General features: G+C 47.3%; 1 protein-coding gene across 1 annotated transcript; it reads right to left on the reverse strand.

The window, feature by feature from the left end:
- Positions 1-15,593: 15,593 nt before the first annotated feature.
- Positions 15,594-20,734, reverse strand: LOC148431211 (uncharacterized). Its single transcript, XM_088466216.1, has 3 exons — positions 20,508-20,734; positions 17,629-18,060; positions 15,594-16,465 (listed from the first exon to the last, which is right to left on the reverse strand). Exons 2-3 carry the CDS (start codon positions 18,007-18,009, stop codon positions 16,100-16,102), a joined length of 747 nt encoding a protein of 248 aa, XP_088322342.1. The 5' UTR covers positions 18,010-18,060; positions 20,508-20,734; the 3' UTR covers positions 15,594-16,099.
- Between the last annotated feature and the right edge of the window lie 4,366 nt (positions 20,735-25,100).

Consider the following 25,100-nt stretch of genomic DNA (forward strand, 5'->3'; position numbering starts at 1 on the left):
CAGAATCCAATCCCTCCCTCTTAGCTACAAAGCTCTCAGCACCGTCCCCTCATACATATAAAATCTAACCTTATAACAGTCTCCCTCACCCCTTCTTAGTTCTACCTCTGACCTGCGTCCCTTTCACACACGCCTACAAGACATACTGTATTTGCCAACTCTCCCAGATTGTCAGGGAGACTCCCTGACATAGTAGCAATCTCAATGACTCCCTGAAATGCCTAGTAATCTCCCTGATTGCACCTTACATTATGTAGCTGTTATATTTAAAAAAAACTAGACATATATACAGTCAAATGGGATCATTAGTGTAATTTCCCTGCATTGGGCATAAGGCACAATGATCCCTATGGCATTTTCTGAAAATTATTAGTGTGTTTTCATCTACAAGCAGATCTTAGTAACTGCTTTGGGGCTCATTTACATTTGGAGGTAAGTCAGTATCATGACACGCCCCTCAGATGTAGCAGTACACGCCCACTTTACCGCCACGCTCATAGGTCTTGCTTTCACAATCTCTCTGCATTTTCAAAAGTAGGCGAGTATGCTACAAGGCTTCTCCCAGGCTGCCACCCACCAGACGTTTGCCACACGGCCTGACCTTGTATTTACATTCACACAAGTTATACATTACGCTAGTGATCAATGACCAGATCTGGGAAATATTGACAGAGTTTTTCCATAGATGGATATTCTGAATTCTACTCTAAAATGGAATGACCCTAATGTAAAATACTTATCTACAACCAAATATTTTTTTTTTCATAGAAAAAATATATATCTAGCAAAATGATGATAATAGTTTAGGAGGAACAGAAGAGATGTCCCCTATTGAGAACCGTTCTGACGCCTGGACATGCTAAGCCACTGGTGCACACAGGGCTGTAGTGAGGGGTGTGTGAGCGGTGACGTTACCCAGGACCATGGGGGGGCACCGTCACGGCCCCATGGCTACTGTAGTGCTGCTTCAGTGATGCTGGGAGCTTCCAAAGGATGCTCCGGGCACAAACCCTTCTGTGTGTAGAGCTAGCCAGAGCGCCCAGGCAGCTCTCCACACTTCTTCTGCCACCTGCCTTGTCCCTCATGTGATGTCACGGGTTGGGGGCGGAGCTGGCACAAGGAGCTGGAGAGCACTGCACAACGCATGGCCTACAACCTGGGGTCCACCTGCCTTGTCCCTCATGTGATGTCATGGGTTGGGGGCGGAGCTGGCACAAGGAGCTGGAGAGCACTGCACAACGCATGGCCTACAACCTGGGGTCCACCTGCCTTGTCCCTCATGTGATGTCATGGGTTGGGGGCGGAGCTGGCACAAGGAGCTGGGGAGCACTGCACAACGCATGGCCTACAACCTGGGGTGTGAAGGACAGATACAAAAATACTCATGACTGCTATATGAATGGGCGTAACTGCCATAGGTGCAAGGGGTGCAGCTGCTAAGGGACCCAGAGCTTAGGGGGGCCCATCTTCCATTCCAAAGTTACATGTGTTATAAACATTTTTCACTATTGGGTAGTACATAGGGGCCCTTACAAACTTTTGGTATGTGGTCTTCAAATCCCTAATTATACCCCTGTCTATATGATTACTACAGTGGCATCCTACTGTAGTAGTAAGGGGGTAGCAATAGGAATGGCATCCCGGCAAGGCCGATCTAAGGTTCCCAAATGAGCATCTTGTTTATGGGGGATTAAATATTTGGTCTTGCATATAGTATATTGCAAACATTGGAGACAAGCTATTATACTTTATAAATACAACTTTCCTACATGCGGTCATACAAACCCAGGGGGTGGCCAGTGCTTGTGCTTTTTTTCCGCTGTGCCACTCCCAGCCCATGTAATCCCCCCCCAAAAAAACCTTCAATGATGTGTGCACCTGTCACAATATGTCCAGCACCAACCATTGGCACACCTCAATAGATACCAGGTGTATCTATACCTGTTGTAGGGTCAAAAGAGGTCAACGCCTGCACCCCAAAAAAGTCAGTTTGTGCTGAGGCGGCAACATTTTTCTGGTGGTTTCTTCAAAGCTATAGGGGCGGAGCTTAATAACATGGTGCCTGCCATCCCTATGCCACCCACAACCTGTGCAGTCTGCAGATGTGTGTGTAATGTATGTGTGACTTGTGTGTGTATGTGTGTATGCAAGCATCTATGTATGTATGTATGTATGTATGACACATGCATTTGTGGTGTATATGTGTGTGAATGTAAGTATGTGTGAGTAAATATATAAATATATGCATGTGTGGTGTGTGTATGTACAGTATATATATATATACACACAAGAAAAATATATATTAAGTCAGTGCGCAGATTTTGACGAATAACCCAAAGACACCTGTCTGAATTCCACTTGCCCAACGGTTGAAAGTTTGTTTAGCCAATATATAGTAACAGAATGTCCCGTACACGTATCACGGCACTGGCCACCGCAATATTGTAGCCCGGCGTCTTCCCCGTAATTACTTGAATCCAGACGGGATGTATCTAAAAACAAAACAGAAGAATGCGAGGGCGCCACATCGTGCATTAACAAGATAACATTTATTGGCAAGTAATAACAAGCAGGGCGTGCGTACCACAACAAGCGCTTATCCACCTAACCACCGCGGAGTTTGACAGCAGAGTAATGGAAAGGTGCTCCCGGCTGGCGTCCCGAACGACTCCCATCTCCAGGATGCATTCTTCTGTTTTTTATATATATATATATATATATATATATATATATATGTACCCCCCCTGTAAAAACCCTACATTTGCCTCTGCTGACTGTATCCGTGTATCCGCAGCCTGGAGATGGCGATCCGGCCACTCAGTGCTCCCCTCATTAAGCGGTGAGTGAATATATTATATATATATATATATATATATATATATATACACACACTTTTAATACAATTATATTGATAGGGGCCCCCACAAGGTTGTTGCCCCATGGCCCCCACAAGCCTTAATCCGGGCCTGCTGGGATACATCCAAGCCCCATTGCGAAATTTCTGTGCATGTTCCAGCACTCATTATTCCGGGGGGTGAGCGCACACAGAAAAACCTGCACACGGCCCCCTCATTTGTAAGAATGCTCCTAACTCTCTTGGAATCGGGACAAAAGTCCTGAACGGCATGACAGCGGGACAGGTCCCTGCAACTGGGACTGTCCTACCTACACTGGGGCAGTTGGGTGCTATTGTAGGCTTATGTATTTTACAGGACTGTATAAAGGAAGGAACATTTGCAAACGGAAACCCTGACTAGCAGAACATATGTGTAACGTTATCAAAGGTCTAGAAACACACAGCTTATCCAAACAACACTGTGACCACTCTAAACTCAAATACACAGTAAGATAGATCGTAAAAAACAGCTGAAGAGGCGACAATTGGAGAAAGATCAACCAGAGACCATGTGGCTTAAAGCATTAATCTACCAGTTCAAATATGGATTTTGCATTTAAGTTATTCATACATTGTCCATTCTAATCTCCCACTTTGCATTTGCAAAAATCCCCAAAAATCAGAAATAATCCTCTAGAGGGGCACATAAATACTCTCCTCACTACACCCAATACAGGTTGACTCACCCATATCCAAAATGCTTGGGGCCAGAATTATTTTGGATATTGGATTTTTCCGTATTGTGGAATAATTGCGTACCATAATGAGATATCTTGGGAATGGGACCCAAATCTAAACACAGAATGCATTTTTGTTTCATGTACACACAGCCTGTAGTTAATTGTATACAATATTTTTAATAATTTTGTGTATCAAACAAAGTTTATGTACATACATGAAATTCATTTGTTTCATATACACCTGATACACACAGCCTAAAGATGATGTTATACAATGTTTTTAATAATTTTGTGCATTAAACAAAGGCCCTGATTCAGAGCCGCTCGCTCTGAATCAGGGCCAGCCTTCTGGATTTTTAGAGCGGCCTCCTGGCCGCTCGTATAGCTGTGGGTGACCACCCACAGCTATAGCGAGCGGCCAGAAAGATGGTAGCGTTGGTCAAGACCATCGGGCTTGTGACGGGACCCTTGTGGTAGGGTCTCATTGCCGCAAGCCCAGAGTGCTTTCGGCTCAAACAGAGCCGAAAGCACTCCCACTGACATCACTTGTGATGTCAGTGGGGCCGGCCCCAGACGGTAGATGTACCCATGGGAACGCCTCCATCTGGGCAGCCACGCCACGGCACACCCACCAAAGGGGGCGTGCTGTCACTCAACATCGACAACACGCCCCCTTTGGTACGAGACCCGGAGCGACGGTTTGCCCGTCGCTATCCGGGTCTCGCGCATGCGCACGACAGAGCCGGCTCCGTCGTGCGCATGCGCACTGGGCCACCATCGACCCGCTTGCGAGCGCTCGGCGCTCGCGAGCGGGTCTGAATCAGGCCCAAAGTTTGTATACACTGAACCATCAAAGGTGTCACTATCTCAGTCCCGCTAAAAAAAATAAAATCTGTATATCGGAATATTCTGTATATCGGTATATTTGGATATGGGAGACTCAACCTGTAACAACCCTGGAAATTAATTACAAGGATACCCATCAATAATGATTATTATTTTATGATCTTTTTTTATTATTATTTTACTTAATAACTGATAAATTCTGATTACCATCCTTTTTTTTTTAAATGAACATGTAATGCTGCCCATCCATTACACGATGCGGGGACGACGGCACGATTATAATGGCGTCGTCTCCCGCGGGGTGAACTGTATACACTGAACGTTCAGTGTATGCAGATCAATCATCCCCGAACATGGCAACCTGACGGCGGTCGTCAGGTTGACCGTCATGTTCTGCCGATGATTGATGTTAAAAACAAACCAGTGGGCGCGCGCATCGCTGGTCATTTTTAACATTTTACTGCCCGATTTGCGGGCGATTACCAAGCGATGGAGCGATAACGACCGTCGTTATCGCTCCATCGCTAGGTTTAATCGCCTAGTGGATGGGCAGCATAAGTTATCGAAGGTGTTTGTAATGTAACAAAACCTGTATTATAATAATGATAATAATAATAATAATATTTATATAGCTCTTTTCTCGAAACAATTAACGCTATTTACATTTGCTGAGGGGAAAAATATATTATAAAGGAAGCAGCCCACTTGGATGCAGTACAATGGTTACAGTAGGTGAATACAAAATATGAAATACAAAGTACAAGGTACTCATTGGTGTCAGTTCTGTGGATCGTTCACACCCCCCCAACCCCCGATGAAGTGAGGAGACAGCCATCTTAGGTGCACTACATGGGTTACAATGGTTGGGAAAAACAATACAAGGAGATAGAAATAAGCTTTGGGGAGATACAAGGTATGAAATACAATATACAAACACGGTGACACTCACATCACTCACAGATTGATCAGTTTCACGGATCGTTCATCCCACCAACAAAAGTACCAGGCGAGGCAGTCATTTTGGGTGCACTACACCTACATAGGTTATAATGGGCAGGATAAGCAACACATGGAGGTGACCGTGTACCTATAATGGGGGAAGCTGGGCAGTCCAAGACACAGAAGGACATGATGAAGGATGATGGAGGTAGCGGTGTAACGTCAGACTGTAAGAAAGGATTGAAATAAAAATAGAAAATAAGAGAAAAATGAGAGTGTGAGGAAGAGTGGATGAAGCAGTGATATAATACAGTCACAAGATAAAATAACACAGCAGTAACATGCAATGAGAAGAGCCATATAAAGTGAGTGGTGCAGACTGTGAGAAGCTAGCAAGATGGACAAGGCCTGGATCTGGAGGTAGCTGAGAGACCATGAAGGAGAAGCTGCTTCAGGCAATCAGAGTGGGTAGGGTCTGCAGTTGAGGCCTGTGAGACAGGTAAAGTTTAAGAACTGATTTTGGTGACCTCAACAGACCTTTCCTTTTCTATAATAATCATGTAGGTTCTTTGTTGTCAGCTCAGAATGGAACATATTCTGTTACAGTCAATTACTGTTCATATGGCTCATATGGAATAAGTACCAGATGACTGCTCGGGAGAGATTTACGTAGTGTGTCTTTGTTCTAAATTTACATCCTCTGGAGTAAATAGGGGGACGGGACATATATCAGTCACGTGCTTGTTAGTGGGCTGCGCAGGTCACCAGATGAGAATCTGTGTATTTACGACCTGATTCAGAGCCACTCGCTAGATGCGATCGCTCGCCACCAGCGTATGCAAATTTGGCAAAGTGTCGGCATGGCAGGCGCTCACTCGGAAAGGCATAAGCACGCCCACTTTGTCTGGGCGAGCGATCACTTTGTGTATGCAGACGCCCATTAGCGTATGGTGAGACGCCCACTAGCTCACGTCATCTCCAGGAAGTGTATTAAAACATTGGTACATCGGAAGGGCTTGTAGCGCTTGTGGTTGCCTTACCCTACCGCAAGCACTGCGAGGATTTCTGTGTAAAAAAAAGGTTGTGATGTGTACAATGATGCTGGCTGTTAATTATGCACGCCTCTGAAACGGCGTTGCAACACTCAGGAACGCCTGCATTCGCACCTCCACTCCCCTGTTATTAGAGTCCTGGCCCTGTTACCACCCACAAACGGCCTCTCCAGTCACTCATTACAGTGCGCTGTCTTTGCTTGCCGAGTGAGCGGATTCCGCTCGCTCTGAGTAGTTCACGCACGGACAGTACGAAGCATACGCATGCCCGGTCGCTTAACATCGGCCACGTACGAGCGAGCGGCTGCTTGCGACTGGTTCTGAATGAGCTCCTTAGTGCCATCCTGCCGCCGGCTTTCCATAATTGGATCTATGGCCTGGGAAACGGGCATTTGTCTGCCACGTCCTCTGATTGTGTACTCCATGTTTTTATTACTGACATATCTAACCGAAGGTCACCGTGGCCATTTTCCGGTCATTCACGCATGCGCAGTAGAGATGTCCCAGGAACGCGGTGCAGGCGCCATGTTCCCGGAGACCTGCACTTGCGCAGTAGACTCCAGTACGTTGCCAGAGTCTACTGCGCCGCTGGAATGGAGGTGGCCCGATTGGAGCCTGCACATGGGCCCCCTTCTCTCTTAAAGCGCCTCTGCGTGGAACGTATGGACATCTGCAGGGAATCGGTATGTAATGGCGGCTGTTTAGCCGCCGAATCAAAAATCAACAGCAGCAGCCCGACAGATCAAAATCCCGACTGCAGCAGGTAAGAAACCTAACCCTCTCCTCTCCCTACAGTAACCTCCACCCCCTAGTGCCTAACCCTAACTTCCACCTTGTTAGTGCCTAACCTCCCCCCGTTAGTGCCTAAATGTAACCCCCTCTCCCCGCACCCTAAACCTCCGGGGAAGGGGGGTGTCTAACCCTAACCCCCCTAGTGGTGCCTAACCCTAACCCCTCCTTTCCCTACCCTAATCCTCCCGGAGGGTGCCTAACCCTAAATACCCCCAGGCAGTGGCGTAACTACCGTGGGTGCAGGGGGTGCGGCTGCTATGGGGCCCGGACCAACCCGGGGCCCGGCCTTCCCCCTGCACCTACGGTGCCAGGCCGCTGTCCGCTGCCCTTCCCTCCGCACCCTCCTCAAACCCCTCTACTGCACTTACCTGCTCCGGGAGCTGCATGGAGAAGGAGCGCCGCTGATCGGCGCTCCACCTCCATTGGCGTAACTACGGAGGGTGCAAGGGGTGCGGTCGCACCCCTGCACCCTCCATTTGCCGGGCGCCCGCTGAGTGCGTTACCAGCGGGCGCCCGGCTCCTATCCTCCTGGCGGTAGCCGGAGGACGGAGCTCCCTCCATCTTCCGGGTCCCGCAGTGCATTATGGGAGTGACATAATGACGTCACTCCCATAGTGCCGAGGAGCGGACGCCGGGGATGGACGGCAGCAGCACTGGAGCGGGGATAAGGTAAGTTGTTGTTTTGTTTTGTGTGTGTGCGCGCGCGGTGGGGGCCATCACTACTGGGGGCAACTACAGGGGCTCACTACAGGGGCCTACTACTGGGGGCAACTACAGGGGCTAACTACAGGGGCCTACTACTGCGGCCTCACTACTGGGAGCAACTACAGGGGCTCACTACTGGGGGCAACTACAGGGGCCTCACTACTGGGGGCAACTACAGGGGCCTACTACTGGGGGTAACTACAGGGGCCTCACTACTGGGGGTAACTACAGGGGCCTCACTACTGGAGGCAACTACAAGGTTGCTCACTACTGGGGCAACTACAGGGGCCTCACTACTGGGGGCAACTACAGGGGCCTCACTACTGGGGGCAAATACAGGGGACTCACTACTGGGGGCAACTACAAGGGGCCTCACTACTGGATGTACTGCATAGGGGGACCATTACTGGGGAGCACTACATTAAATAAAAGGAACTGCATAAGGGGGGCGGCGGCAGCTGGGGCTGGCATAGGTGCTGGGGGGTGGTACATTTTAGTTTGGGGGGGCACCAACATTTATCTTGCCTCCGGGCACCTGGGATGAAGTTTCGCCACTGGCGGGGGGGCCTCAGACCGGGGGGGGCAAGAGCGGGACGAGATTGGGGGCCGCGGGCTGAGAGGGGGGCCCATAAAAAATTTTGCTATGGGGCCCCTGTAGGTATAGTTACGCCCCTGCCCCCAGGGGTCCCTAAACCTAACCCTCCCCCCGTGGCTAAACGCTAAAACACCCGGCATACCTTCGTTCACTATGCCGGGTATCGGGATTTTGTAGTGGGGCTATTAATAGGTGTTGGGACTTCGACATCTATCTTTAGTCCCATGTCGGGATATCGTCGGGCTGGATGGCGCCTTCCGGTATCTTGACTTCATCCCATCTGCAGAATGACGACATGTTCACAATAAAGTGTTGACATTCTGCATGGACTGGAAGGTTGGGCTGTGGCAGCAGAATGTTAGGTTACGGGAGGGGAGGTTTAAATCCTGGGGGGGGGTTGGGTTAGCGATACCACAGGAACAGCCGGAAGTCACCGCCAGCTGACCACCAGACCCAGAAGACAACGTCAAAGCCGCCAAACCAGGTAAGTCACCACTAGGCTGACACTCTACTCATGTCGACACTTCATCAGTGTAGTTGTGATAAATAAGTGGTCAACATTACAAGCATGTCGTCATGACACATGTCAACATTATGATTGTCGACAAACTATACTGAACTCCTATTCGAATGTGTTCTCAATTGTTCCTTGTGTATTCTTATAGTAATGAAAGAGCAATATTATGAGACTGATAATACATGACTGGTATTATGCCTCATACAAAAGGCTGTGAAGAATATTTTACTCTCTGACACAACTACTCACAATAGAATATAATATCTATCACTATGGTGACCATGTGTCACGTGGCAGACAGACTGGAAGGATTACGTCCGTCAGTATAGGGTTGGCACAGTCAGTGCTGAGGCGCAAATCCCCCCATATACACCAGTATCACTGCAAGCTGGTAAGGGCTTCTCTGCCCAGGGCCTACAAGTCAATGCCCTCTGATCAGTAATGTGACTAGCAGGGAAGGTAGGTGGTAACATGAGAATGGAAATGCCAGGGGATGCCTCCAAATAAAGTCAAGTAGGGGGGTGTGGTCTATGTTAATTGGGCCACGTCCCCATATTCGGTCACGCACTGTAGAGAGCCGGCACAGGGTCATGCGTATTGAAGGTACGGGTCACAATCTCTCATTTCTAAATGGCTAAACAAGCAGGGTCTGTTACACGGAGTTGCTAGACAAAAAATTACGGAACACTGAAGTAAGGTATAGGACCTAATACGCTGGCACGTGATGGTGTACAGACCAGGCTTTGCACACATGCGCTGACTGAAAACATTGGCCTCTTGCGCCCGACTTCAAAACTGCGTCCATCTCTGGTGCAGGCACTATTGGTAGGCTGACTCTTCCTGTGCGCAGAGCAACAGTGCACCCAGGATTGGGTAGCAGGCTGGTCACTTGGGGGCTATTTACTGTGTGGGGGATATTTGGTAAAGCCAGGTAAGATCAAAGTGGACAAACCCATTATCCAAGGTTTCTGAATTCAAGCATCTAGTAATGTTCTCCTGAAATCGAGGTGCAGCAATGGCGCCATCTAGCTGTCAATAAAGAAATATTTAGAATGGTTTCTACTTAACAGTACATCACTTCCTATTTATAAAGCACAAATGAAGCCAGACCACATGATAAATCTAACAGCATAAACAATATGTAAACATAACTAGGCTTCATAAACAGGTTTATATCCTGTATGTAAGAAAGAATGTAAAGCCACTAGTACAAGAACCAGTCACTGAGGCAAGGCAGGCCGTATAAATGTGGGCTTGCAGAGCAGTTTCTTTTTGCTGAAATGCGCCCATTTAACCTCCATACGCATACATACCGTAAGTGTGAAGTGACTCCGGGCCTGATTTAGAGGTGTGCACAATTGTATCCGCGACCGCGTCTTTGCCGTAGCGCAAATCGGAATTAATACTCACCATCGGACATACAACAGTCGCACCATCGAACATTGCACCGGCCCTAGGGAGGCACAGAATGCCAGTCTGAACATGGGCACCAAAATCAGTGCAAGATTATGGCCCTCATTCAGAGGTGGTCGCAAGAAGGTGGTTAGCAAGAAGCGACCGCTCGCTCTGAATGAGGGCGGACGCTTCACTTTTCAAGTGCGGCCTCCTGGTCGCTAGCTAAGCTGTGGGTTACCACCCACAGCTTTAGCGACCGACCAGGGTGATGGTCGCGATGGTCAAGACCATTGCGGCTTGCGACGAGACCCTAAGGTTGGGTCTCGGCAACCGCAAGCCCCAGGGAGCTTCCTGCTCTGATCGAGCAGGAAGCTCCCCACTCCCCACTGACATCACTGTTGATGTCAGTGCAGTCGCCCACAAAACGGCAGGCGTTCCGTCAGGAACGCCTCCGTTTGTGTAGCCACCCCCCGCCCCGCCTACAAAACGGGGCGAGCTGTCAATCAACATCGACAGCCGCCCCTTTTGTAGTGAGCTCCGGAGCGAGAGATTTTCTCTCTCGCTCCGGGGCTTGCGCACGCGCAGTGCGGCCGCTGCACGTGCGCAGGGTCTAAACATCGACCCAGTTGCGAGCGCTCAGTGCTTGCAACCGGGTCTGAATGAGGTCCTATAACTGATAAAACTGGTCCTGTGAAATCACTTCCACACAAGCCCCAATGGTTAGTGGTCTGGGTACGTGATGAGGGGATTCACTGTGAATCCCGATGTTGCTACTAGCCATCACAATAAAATCATTTGATGGTATAACCGTCGATGGTTACTATGTGTGCATGCGCAGAAGCAATCGAATGCGCATACACATATGCGCACATAAACTGAGCTGCGGACACTACTTCCGGATTTCCGCAGCTGCACACAAGTAGGGCCATCAACAGTTAACAATCATCAATGGTTAACTACCAGCGGGTGATGGTTTTGCCAATCGATGGCAGACTAGGACCTGGTGGTTTCCCCCCACCACAGCATGGAGCTTAGCCCCACCCCGATGTCACTCTAAGCCCTGCCCCCTATTCTGATTGGCCCGCGGGCCACCATGCACTACAGCAGCAGTGGCCATCAAGTGGGGCAGACCACTGATAATTCACCATAGATGGTTTTGTGCCATCGATGGTGTAATACCCCTAAACTGAGGAGTATTATGAAGCTTCTGGTATACTAACAATTCCCAATTAAACCGCACTCAGGAGATATTTCTCTGAAGGTTACCTTAGGAGGAGTTGCTGGTCTGCTGTTTCTCTGACAATGTATCAACCTAATTGGTAACTGTAACACGTTTCTTTTTATTTGCAATAACTTCAATAACAGAAGATATTTTAAACAGAAGTACTGATACCTAAATGAATATACGTGAATACATGCAGACACGGTTAATTAAACATAAAATACATAGAAAAGTTTTATTATGCAGGAACAATCTTGCCTCTGGGCTGTGCGTCTGTGAAACGGAATGGGTTAGGTCACAGGTTCTCAAACTCGGGGTCTCATTCAGACCCGCTCGCAAGCGCTGAGCACTCGCATGCGGGTCGATGTTGAGGCCCTGTGCATGCGCAGTGGCCGCACTGCGCGTGTGCAAGCCCCGGAGCGAGAGAAAAATTATCACGGCTGTCGATTGTGATCGACAGCTCGCCCCGTTTTGTAGGCGGGGTGGGGGTGTGTCTGGCCAAACGGAGGCGTTTCCGAAGGGGGCAGCCCCACTGACATCACTCGTCAGAAAGCTCACTGGGGCTTGTGGCAGACGAGACCCTACCACAAGGGTCTCGTCGCAAGCCCCGATGGGGGTGGTCACCCACAGCTTAGCGAACGGCCAGGAGGCCTGCTATTTACAGAGAAGCGGCCGCCCTCATTCAGAGCGAGCGGCTCTGAATGAGGTCCTCGGTCCTCAGACCCCAAACAGTGCATGTTTTTTTCAGGTCTCCTCACAGTATTACAACTGAAATAATGACTGTAGCTCCACCTGTGAATCTTTTTAAAATGTGTCAGTGAGTAATGAAAACACCTGTGCTCCTGCTGGGTGACCTGGAAAACGTGAACTGTGTGGGGTCCTGAGGACTGAGGGCCTGATTCAGAGCCGCTCCGAGCGATGTTCGCACATCTGTGCATGCGTATGGGTTGTAATGCGCATGCGCCAACCAGTCAGTGCAGTCGGAAATCGTGTGCTCGCAAAATAGCGAATGCCTGCTAATTTGAGTGACAGGATGAGGCGTTTGTGGGTGGTAACAGGGGAAGGTGCTTAAAAACGGGGAGTGGAGTTCCGAACGCAGGCGTGCCAAATGGTCAAAACGGGCGTTTTAAGGGTGTGCATAATTACTAAAGCAGCGTCATCGACCACGTCACTTGGTTGTCTTTTAGCCTGAACTGCTCGCATGATTGCGGTAGGAAAATGCTACCACAAGAATAGCGAGCAGTTCATACGCCTTTCGATGTACTCGATTAATCTAATAAATAGCGGAGATGACGTATGATGCGAGAGGCCAGGGGGCGTCTTTACAAAATAGCGAGCGCATGTTTCGTTCGCTCGTTCAGACATAGAGGCGTCAACAGACCACTAAGAGCGAGTGCTCTATTTAAATATCCGGCCCCTTTTTCTGAACGAGCGAGCGCAAATAGCGTCCGGCTCTGAATCAGGCCCTGAGTTTGAGAACCTCTGGGTTAGGTCAAGGCATGCAATAAAGATCAGAACAAATGAAGGAATATACTACTATGTGTAACATATGACCTATATAAATATTGTAACTAACTATCCCTATTCAAGTAATAACTTTGTACAAGTTGCTGGCCGGTGAATTCTTTACAGGTGGTGCACGGTTGTAACTCTTGTACTCTATACTCCTTTTATGTATGCTGCCTCCCTTGTCAAGGCTACACTGCTTGATGCTGCACTGTTTACTCCCTGTTGCCACTGAGTTTGAAATATTTTATAACAATTGCTTCAGTTAGCATGAGTTTCTTCCAGAAATGACAACGTAGATTAATTAACCTCGAGCTGTAATAGATTAATTTGTGCAGCAATATGAATATTGTAGTTCCTAGCTGCACCTAACTGATCCAGGTCACTAAAGCAATATGTAGTGAGTAAATTAGGCTTTCACTGGCAGTCTCAATTGCCTGTCCTCACTATGGGGCTTATTCATCAACACTAAAATAACGGTTTTAAGGACATTTTCCTTAATTACCGTTTTTTTTAGTATTCAGTAACACAGGAGAGATCACTGATATCTCCTGGTTAAGTCTGCCTGCGTTCATTTTCACACTCCCCATACATTAGTACATTAGTATGGGGATGTAGAAATTAGGCTGTTCATCAAATTCCGAAAATTACGTATTTTTGGAATTTGATGGTGTTACTATCCGCCACTCTCAGGTGGCGTACAGCGGGTTATACTTACCTACTTTCAGCGTGAGCAAGTCATCCTCCGGCTCCCTCCGTCGCTCCCTGGTCCCTCCTCCGGCTCCGGCTGCTGCTCTGGCACAGACTGTGTTCTCCAGGCAGAACACAGTAAAAGTAAAAAATAAATAAATCTTCAGACGGGAGGGCCGGGGACCGCGGCTGCAGCCTGTGACAGGCAGCCAGTTAGGTGGGGGAGGGGAGGGGGGTTGGGGGTGGCGGATGGACACAAAATTACTGCAGCTGTTGGCAGCGCTGCGCATGCGCCACTTTTGTGACTGTAATGGCGCATGCGCAGCACTGATTACAGCTGCGGTAAGGTAGTGTAGACAGGGATAACTATCTATTTATTTCATGAAAAGCTGTCATCCAAAAATGACAGCTTTTCGCAATAGATAGTTATGGAGAGGAGGAATGATGAATTCCTCTGGTAATTAGGTAGAACTCAATGCCAGTTCTAAACCTAATTAGCTACATCGATTTTTTTTAGTAATGATGAATAGGCCCCCTATGTGCGTCAGGCAGACCAAAGGGAGCTGTTGTCAGTTAATTAGGGCATCAACAGACTGCTGAGAATGAAATAACTGAAGTCAATCACTAGGGTAGTGTAACTGGTGAGGCTTATACTGTAGTTTCCCTGTTGAAGATATAGCTATGCTGGCTACTCTCTTTATAAGGGATGTAGTAAAGTGTAGACTGGTGAGCTCCCTAGTGTAGAGAATTAGGCTGGCCATACACGGTAAGATTTTTTACACGATCTATACGATTTAGATCGATAGTACCGATCAATCGTACACATCGTATGTTGGTTTGGTGTACATACGATGGGGATGCGCGTCCCCGCAGTCGTATAATCGGATCGCCTCTCGTACTGGAAAACCGTACGAGGGCGACCTATCTTACCACGATGTGACACACATTGTATCACTTTTGGCAGGTAATACGATCCGATGTCTAATTACGAGGTGTATAAAATCCCTAGTCACTCCCTTCCTCCATTTTGTATGAGACGGCATTCCAAGCAGCAGCATCGCATCGTAGCGTGTGGCGTGTGATTGAAGTTGAAGTGAGTATATATCGTGGCACTCAGTACAGTCTCTGGCCCTGCATTGTTTATATACCACTATGCCACCAATGCATATGACCCCTGGCACTGCCATTGTTTATATACCACTATGCCACTGATTTATGTACACAGATAAATATTTCAAAATTAAAAATTCTATTAAAATCAACTTAAAACTTAACTATTAACTAAAAACTCAACCAACTGTAAACTAAAAACTCAACCATAAACATTATAACACAATCAATGATCAACAATAAAATTTTCAAACATTTAAAAATAAACATATATATTATATTTACAGATGTTTCTGATTTTTATTTCCATAGAAATGAATAGCCCTTGAAAACGCCAGTTTATAAGTGGATTCCTCGAGCGTTATCGCACTCACGAGTGCCCGTGGAAGGTGAAGTCCAAGGACTATAAATACAAACATCGCAGGGCGACGGCGATAGATGACATGGTCACCTTTTCTCTCCCCTTCCATGATAAGGCTTGTCTGGTTTGGGTGAGAAGACGCATCCAAAACCTCCACACATATGTTAAAAAGCGGAGGAAGGAGACCGAGTCGCGGGCGTCCGGTGCCGGGACGGATGACGTCTATAAAAGCACACTCTGGTACTACCCCCTTCTTGAATTTCTCCACAAGGAAGAGCCCCAGAGATTTTCACAAAGTCTACTTGTAGATACAGGCCCGGAAGAAGAGGCTGTACCAGTGGAGAACTCAGAGGATGAGCCGGCATCTACTATGGATGTGGTAAGTACATGCAAGTTCATTATCTGATACTGTCTTCCTGCCATGGTACAGTGCCCACTCCATTAAAGTATTGCTCCCTGACCTCTTTTGCCCGCGCACTTGCTACTGTCTCCCTCACTGTGGGTGTGGTGACAGAGGGCATTCCTGAACCCTTCTGTGTTTGGTCCTGCTCGTCGATGGCCATCCCCATAGTCCTCAGTTGTAATTTACATTTTTTCCTCAAAAAATCATGCAGAACACATCAGGCCATGACGACAGAATCAGTTTTGTCCACACAAAGGTTTATAGCCATAGGGAATATCCGGAACCTGCTGCACATTATCCCAAACGCATTTTCAACTATTCGCCGGGCCCTAGATAGGCGATAATTGAATATGCGTTTCTCTCTGGTCAGTCCCCCTTGTCCATACGGCTTTAATAAATGTTCATGTAGAGCAAATGCCTCACATAGTTGAGGCCGTGCTTCGTAACCGCTGAAGATGGCAAACTGAGACGGTTGGTGGATGGTCTGTTATAAAATACCGTATTTTTGAAGGATCCACCATCTGAAGCACGGCCATTTTTTCCCATGTCCACATAAATAAATTCATAGTTGGCATTGACCACCGCCATCAGCACGATACTGTGAAAGCCCTTGTAGTTAAAATAAAATGAACCGCTTTCGGCAGGCTGGATAATACGTATGTGTTTCCCATCAATGGCTCCTCCGCAATTTGGGAAATTCCAGCGGCAATCAAATTCATCGCCTATGGTCTGCCAGTCCTCCACCGTTGTAGGAAACTAAAATAAAGAAAAATGATAAAATAGACTTTACTGTATATTAATCTCTCTCTACTCCCACAGTCTTTCCTGGCTGACTTGGCCCCCCTATTAGTCCACCAAGTGCAACAGCTACAACTCCTGAGAGTGTTGCAGAGGCACCACAGCCTCCCCACCGAGCTAGTAGACAGGCACGCAGGAGTCTGCCAAACCCGGATCCATTAATGCAGCAAGTCATACAGGCACTCTGCAAACCCCCAGACCACTTGGACAGCCTGGGGTCACACGTTACAAGTAGCATGCATGTGATGGAGGAGGAGCAACAGCTTCATGCTGAAAGAATAATTTACCAGGTCATTATGTAGGGTAAATTAAAGAAGCTGACAGGCACCTCCACGCTTCACCAAGACCCTGTAACCCCATCGCCTACACTTCCACCTGCAGGTCCTCTACTCCTGTCACCTTCACTTCCTTACGCAGCACCATTCTACCATGGCCGCCCACCACCAACCTATCTGGCCACAGAACGAATGGGGCCATCCCCATCCATTCATACACCCCCTCCCAATTACAATAGGCCTGAGAGGACCTACCCCTCCACATCCACCTCTACGGAGGTTTTATATAGTGCCATGTTGGCTGAGGGAACTGAGAATCCCGAATTTTATAATATTGGGTGATGTTGGAAAAAGTTTGATGCTATCAGCCATTTTGTTCTCTCCCAATACCTGCTGCATGGTATGGGGTGTGGATGATGCGGATTGGGCGGGGCCACTAAAACGCATGGCGCAAAGACAGATTAAGGTTTGTCGGGGCCTCAATCTACACTTGCGCCATGTGTTTCTTGGCCTGTTCAATCCGTCATCTGACACACCGCATACCATACAGCCGGTATTGGGCGACACAAAAAGCGTGATAATATTTATATGTGTGTTCCTGTAAAGGGAAAAGTTATGCTCCAGCGGTATGGGGCGACAAAAACTGGCAAATATGTTGTGTAATAAACAAACCATGTTGGTTTGATTAAACATTGTTTATATTTTACTATGTTGATTACAACGTAATTTGTTGTAATTAACGTTACATTAATTAACAAAACGTTTGATTGCAAAGAGGTTACAAAATAAATAAAATAAAAAAAAATTTTTTACACCAAAAAAAAAAAGTGTTGTGTTTTTACTCACCTTAAAATACTGGTACTTTAGGACTTTTACAATGGCATCACAGGTTTCGGGTATGATGCGCCCCAACACCTGGGCGGAAATGAGGGTCCCAAACTTCAGGTCTTCGAAAGACCGTCCTGTAGCCAGATATCGCAGGGTAGTCACCAACCTGTCCTCAGCCGGAATGGCCATCCTCATGCTGGTGCCCTGCCTCTGAATATACGGAGTCACCAGACGCAGCAGCTCCTGGAAGGTGTCGTCATCCATACGCAGATAGTTGCGATAATCGTCCGGGTTGTTCTCCCTAATCTCCATCATCAGGGGCATATGGGAGCGTTTCTCCCTCCTCGTCAGCCACTCTTTAGTCCAGTACGACCTCATCCTCCTCCTCCACCTCCTCATCTCCTCGGGTTCCTCGCCTTTCAGATTCAAGTAGCCATAGGCTAGCAGAAGCTTATGGCGAAAGGAATCCATCAGAAGATGATAGAAATCAGAAGAAATACAACACTTTGTACAAGGCAAGCCTGTAACAAAGCACACTAGCACTGCACAGCGTTCAGCAGGTATACAACCAAGCTTCACTAGTCACAGAGCAGAGTACCCCCTAGATAAGCCCTCCCCTATTCACATTCCAGGAAATTCATCATAATGGTTATGTGCACAATCGATCAATCGTTTACGATTTGTAATCGTGAAACGAAGCATCGGATCGTACGAAAAATCCATCGTATCTAAAATTTCAAGGGAAAATTTCAAGGGAAATCTTATAAGACACCGTGTATGGGCCGCATTACTCCTGTTTTGCCAGCTGGTTGTAGAGGGGTTAATGAAGGGCTGTCTCTGGCGTAATTACAGACCTCTCATGTAAAGGTGAGAGTCACTCAGCCTGGTTACCACAGCCCCTCCAGTCAGCTCCGTTCTCCAAGTAGAAAAAAGGGGGGGGGGGGGGTTAACCCCCTAGTGTTTCTCAGCACACTGAATTATACCTGCAACAATATATGAAGACTATATGGTCATAGAGATTCAGAGATATTAGTTGCATGCATTTGCAAATACATGGGAAGCTGCTAGGCCACGTCACTGCTTCTCTGTCACTAGCAGTCCCTAACACTAAGGGGTTCACGTCCGGGGCGCAGGGCACCCCAAAAAACCATCCAGCCCAGGACCCACCCAGAGCCTGGTTACCAGAGCCCCTCCAGTCAGCTCCGTCCTCCACCAGACTGCCTTTCTGACTTGGCCGCCGCCTCTGGTCCGCCCCCTTTCCCAGCAGACCCACCTCTCCTCAGCCCGTCTAGGAAGTCAGTCCCCGATCTCCGGCTCCTCCTCAATTAGCCAGCTCTTTCTACTCTGGACGCAGATGCCAGGTAAGCGCTCTGGCGCGGCTGCGATCTCCCCAACGGTCCGTCGGGCAGCCCCATATATAACCTTCCTCCGGATCCTGTACATGTACCGGCTCTGCACCCGCTGGGGTCACTTGCTGCAGTAAGTGGGCAGGATTCTATTCAACTCAGAGTGAATAGCGGTGGGAATCAGCTCCCGGAGATATTCAATTCATTTGCACTGTTAAGCCCGACTAAGGATTTCTTCTCGCATCTCTCCGGGGATGTGAGCAGAAATCTGACAAAAGTCCAGGCACAATGCTGTTTTCTGACCTTAGCGCCGGGAAAACAGCATCGTGCTGGGAAATTTAGTTGGAGAATACCCGTTCTCGCGCCTAAACACCCTGTTTAAGGCACGAGAACGAGCCTTCCCCGACCTAACTTCGGCGCTATTCACTTTGCGTTTAATTGAATCGTGCCCAGTGTCTCTAACGGCAGCTTGTCATTCTCTCCATAAGGCGCAGGGCTCCCCTTAAAAGCTCTATAGGAGAGTCCCTGCCTTGTGCCCCCCTCACCTGCACAGTTTAAGTTAGATGGGAGAAACCATCACACATAAAGAACAGGGCATAGCCCCAGAGTGGGAACAGAGGAAGGTTAAAAAACACACTGTTCTTGTATTTACTAACTCACCAACATATATATATATATATATATATATATATATATGTAATAAAGCATAAATATAACTCTATAGTGCAGGGTATTTGGACACAATTGGTACTACTGAGTGGTACTCCCAGGCCTGTAGTACTACAATGGTAATCACTCATGGAGCCATCAATGGTGACCATCAATGGACTGCCCACCGATGGCCATCCCTACACACAAGACTATCACCCATCGAATGGGCATTGGAAAGCTGCATCCAGTGGCTGGCAACCATCGAAAACCTGCAATTCGATAAAAAAAAGTATTTCCATAGTATCAGGAAAATCGATGGTTGGTAGGTCCATCCCAAACTCATTGACACATCATCTTTACCTCATTGACACGTCCTCTCTGTGACATGGCCATGCCCCCTGTCCCGGGATGCCGACCTACTATGTTGGGACTGGTACAGGCTTGCCTACCGCTCCCGACCCCCCGAAAAGGCAGGCAAGCCTCCCAGCTGCCGTCTGCCCCCCCCACTACTACAAGAAACCTCCTCAGCAGGGGCCCCGATTTGTGCTGAATCGCGTCATCGTGGCTCCGCCCCCTGCTTCACAATGCCAATATTTTAGGCATTGTGAAGAGGGGGCAGAGCCGCTATCGCGTTGCTCCGGACCCAAAACCGCGTCATTACCCGGCCACGTCCCCCCACTGTGCGCAGACATTCAGCTCCTGCCGGAAGGAGGGAGCTGAATGTCGGCAAGTATGGACTGGTATGCAGCAAGGCATTTTTTTTTCCCAATTTTTTTTAATTAAATATAATATATGGTCACATGATTTTTCTGTTTCCCTCTGTCCCAAGAAACTTACTTCCAATTTAATGCAGCAATCCCACATAGAAGTATTTTTTCATTTAAATAACAAGTTAATTACCTTTAATGTGTATGTAAATTTTCTAAGCTGTCCTTCTACAAATCATTATCTTCTTTTCAAAAGCTCTCTGGAGGAGATTCCAGTAATGGCTGCCGTTTAGTGACTGTCAGTCGGAATGAGATAGAACTCCTTCCGTTTCTGTGCGATGACGTCATCAGTCAGTGTCTAACGTCATTCCATCGTCAGCAGACACTGATCCCTGTCTATGGTCTGGTACAGATGTTCCATTATAACAGATACCCAGTTATGCTGTAACACCATCATTCTCATTATCTTCGCCCAATGTGCCTGTGACTGTCACCAGCAGCTGTTTTACTGCACAAATCACTATATAGTCACGGGACCTGGACACGGGTTCACTTTTAAACATGTCTATGTAATGAAATAATAATGTGAAGTGGAGGCCATTTTGTAGAAGATCCGTCAGTAGTGACCATGATAGAGTTTTCGTTAAAATGGAAGAGACAATCAATAATGGTACTTATCTGGCTCTAGTGACCGACACGGCAGGCTCAGCCAATGGTGGCTCGTTTTACTTTTCTTTTCGCTAAAGCAATGAAAGTAAGACGTGCGGCTATTGGTGGTTGCCTCTCGCCTGTGATCACTAGAGTTGCGATTGTGTGATGGCGTTATTCGGCCGGGCGCGCTGGATTTAAATCCAGAAGAATAATGCAGAGGCTTGTGTAAGGTGAGTGTTATAGTGTAACCACTAATATACATGTATCCAGGGTAATACCACCACAGATAGGGGTGCTCTCCCTTACCACACTGCTGTGGAACTACATGTCTAAGCATGCCAGATCGCAGTAAGGAAGGTTATGCTGGGACATGTAGTCCCACAGCATCTGAAGAGGCGCAGACTGCTTAGCTGAGGTTTATATCAGCATATTGCTCGTTACAGGGGACGTTTACGTATCTGTGTAACACTTACTGTCAGTCACTGGTGTATAGATCATATTTTGTGTTTGTTCTCCCCTCAGTTTCATAAAATAACCTTGGACTTTGTGCCTGTAACTCTCTCCGTCGTACGGGAAGGAAGTCGCCATCTGTCGCTTGAAAACGTTAACAGTTCCGCCATTTCAAAGCAGACTTCTTCAGAGGGCATATTCACGAAGGCGAACGGGTTTATACATGTGGAAATGGTAGTTTGCGTATGTTTAATAACGCAAAGGAGCCATTCACCATTAATGCCCGCCATCTATTCATCAAGATCCACAGACTGAAAGTTTCCTGGGGCTGATTGCGGGTACTACAGGTGTGTCCACATACATCTTACTTCCTTGAGCGTTAAACAGCCCTTCTAGTCGCGACGTGGCGTGACTAGGTAGCGCCAGGCGACTTTTCTTGTGATGGGAATAGGACGCACAATCAGCTTCTGCTGATTAAAATGATATGCGGCATGTCTTTATGCTGTGTGTGGGTGCATCTGTGTGCGTAGGCTTACCATACTACCCCTTTACAGCGGGAGACTCATGAATTACACAGGTTCTGTGGCTGGCTGACTCCAAATCTGCATTTCACCTGGATTTAATCAGCCACAGAACCTGTGTAACTCATGAGTGTCCCAGTTTAAAGGGATAGTATGATAAGCCTATATACTGTATATAAAGGGGTAGTATGGTAAACCTACGCATGCAAAACGCTACGTTACAGTATCAGCGGCACGAAAAAAACCGCTCTGCGCTATCATGTCGCATGATGCTCGCGTTATGTTTAACACAACTTGTAGTGCGCCGAAGTAAGATGTATGTGGACCAGGGTTAAAGTGGGCAGGAATGGGGTGGAACGGAGTTCTGTCACCTCTAATGGTAGGTGGAACTAGTTCCCCCCTCCACCAAGTCCCTGCACAGAAGTCCCACAGACAGAGAGCCACTTTTTAAGTGATATATATATATATTACAGATGTATTTCACACTGTCATAGCCCTCAAAACTTCTGGGGACCTAGACAGCCCCAGCCATTCACTTTACCATGTCCTATACACAACAGTGCGTATGTGTGTAAAGAACAGTTTTCACACTTGTTTTGGCCTGTCAGACTAGTGTGTGTGTGTGTGTGGGGGGGGGGGGGGGGGGAGTAGGCAGCGGGAGAGATTAGTTCAACCACCTCTCCAGGACCACTTTAAGCCCTGATGTGTACACATCTGTAACTCCTGCTAGCCCGCGGATCCCTGCCCCTTCCTATAAGACATTACTGTTTTCATGCGTGAATCACTTCACACATGGCAGCAACACTGTCGGGAGGGAATCGGCAGCGCAGCAATTGGTACATGTCGTGGGGCAGCTGCTTTTCCTGGCAGCTATTCCTGCACCAGATTAATACTGAATTGCTACGATAGATTTGGATCTGCTGTTGCAACTTGTGTGGAGTCAGATCCTTAGATTGCGAGGGTTAATCAGAATGAATAATAAGTAGGCCCGCTAGTGTGTGTATAACAGTAATTTTGTGTCTTCCTTTTATATACAAATATGATGGCCATTTTATCTTTTTTGTCTATTTAAAACTATACTAACACCTTGGTAAAATGCTTTACCTACCCCTGTTCCATTGCTGCAATAACCCGGGATATTGCCGGGGCGCAGCTCAGTGGAAAAGGGTCCCTGAAAATAACCCTGGTTCTGTGACCTGGGAATCCAAATCTGGTTGCAACCCGGGTAGGACTTGGGTAACGGTCCGGTGTAAACGGCATGACCAGGGTCCTATCTCAAACCAGTGGATTGGCTGCCTTCAGTAGCGCTTGAAGATAAGACATACCCCTTCTACGTCATATTCCTGGGTAAAGCCCAGGTCACTGTACACAGGTTTCAAGCCGTCTCACAGCGGCTTTGGAAGCCATTTACACCGCAGGGTGGACGCGGGTTATTGCCCGGGCTTCTCCTCTGTTGGTATTTGGAGATGACATCATCTCCAAGCATCAGGAGCATCTCCTTACTTTATTTTCATCTACTTACCCACCACTAGGACACCTAACACTTGGTGCTTATGCTTTGTTGCTTATTTGGGTGTTATTGCCACCAATGTATCAATGTATATTGTCCTTGTCCTGCATTGTATTGTATTGTGCTTTAAGTCTCTTTTTTGGTTATGTACTTTGTAAGGCGCTGCGCTGTGGCGCCATATAAATAAACGACAATAATAATCAGAGAGCCAGCTGTTGCTATGCTTTAAACAGGACCCGTGTAGGATGACCTGGGTCACCCGTTTACACTGGACCAGGGTTATTTTTTCGGAGACACATTTACACTGAGCCACAACCAGGGTTGACACGGCAATAACCCAGGTTATTTGGCCAGTATAAAAGGGATATTACTGCAGTATAATTACCCTCCGATCCAGGTGGAAGTAGACGATTTGTGCTCTGGTCTTTAGCCCCTGGGTGTGCCTCCATATCTCCATGTATTTCCCTATCTTTCAATATGTATGTAACCAATGCTGCTGTGCCTATAAAACTCAGTCATTTGTTTATCTTATGATATTAAAGGGGAACATTTTATTTTTGCAGCAATTTAGGTCTGAGCTCCCGTAAGACTATATTATGTCTGTACTTTTTGTGCAACGCTTCAATAAGTAAAAAGTGTAAACAGCTATTATCTTCAGGTATTACAGAGCCAATTCGCTGATTTACTCATGTATTAAATACTGGTTAGATGGGGAGAAGGTGCGGCAGGGTACTGTAAAATGACCTTTCCAATTCAAAGTCTGTCCCACAAATCACATTTACCATTTTTTTTTCTTTCCCTCTTCTAATGCTGAAGTCTCTCTCCCCCCTATAGAAACCATAACGTCTGTATGAATGGCACCAAGAGGCTTCTTGTCGGCACTGTGCTCTCCGTCCAGAACACCAGCTTCACGTATCCCGCCTGCCCGAACTGCTTCTCCCGGCTGATACACACACGCATCAGGTAGGAAAACGTTAAACCTTCTTTTGTGTAATACTAAATTGGCCACCAGAGGGCACAGTACACATGCACGGTACGTTTCTGCATTTTCACATTTGCTTTCTGTTCTGTAATGTGTTGGTCCCACGTCTGATGATATTATGGGTAGCAGGTCGGTCCTGTCTTTTGCATTGCACCACTGTCCTATAAACCCCACAGTGTCTCCTTATGTCAGGCCCCTCTTAAGTAGATGACTCAGCTGAGTATTACTATTTTACGTTTCTAAGACGATAGCGTTTTGTGGCGTAGTCTAGTAATGTCCATTAGTTTGAAGCACTTGTTTTATTAATTTAGCTCTCCGGGGGTTGAGAACACCAGCTCCTGCCATTGTAATAATAGGACATTTAAAACCATAAGATTTGTTTTTAAGTTATTATTTAAAAATGTGGCTATTGTGACAAAGTTGACAGTGTACAGATACAAGGAACAATATATTGTTGTGGTAGCCTGCACCAGATTCAGCACAAAGTCATACACGCAGGATAGGACAAATGCAGCCCGTGTACACTTTCCATCTGAATAACATGAGCAACAGGTCAGACATGAAGCTCTTAAGGTGGGTACACACTGGGCGATTAAAGTGGACGACTGAACGATAACGATATCTTTATCGTTCAGTCGTCCACTTTATCGTCCATTTTTAACACCAAAACGA

This window comes from Taudactylus pleione, unplaced genomic scaffold (genome assembly GCF_031769625.1).
Source record: "Taudactylus pleione unplaced genomic scaffold, aTauple2 ptg002671l, whole genome shotgun sequence".
In the NCBI taxonomy this organism is placed as follows: domain Eukaryota; kingdom Metazoa; phylum Chordata; class Amphibia; order Anura; family Myobatrachidae; genus Taudactylus; species Taudactylus pleione.

What these genes read in the sequence shown, in the direction of transcription:
- LOC148431211 (XM_088466216.1), bottom strand. Translation starts at nt 18,009, where the DNA reads ATGAGGAGGTGGAGGAGGAGGATGAGGTCGTACTGGACTAAAGAGTGG. An exon ending in TAAAGTACCAGTATTTTAAG is followed by an intron (nt 16,466 to 17,628) that starts GTGAGTAAAAAC and finishes TCTTTATTTTAG; the next exon opens with TTTCCTACAACGGTGGAGGA.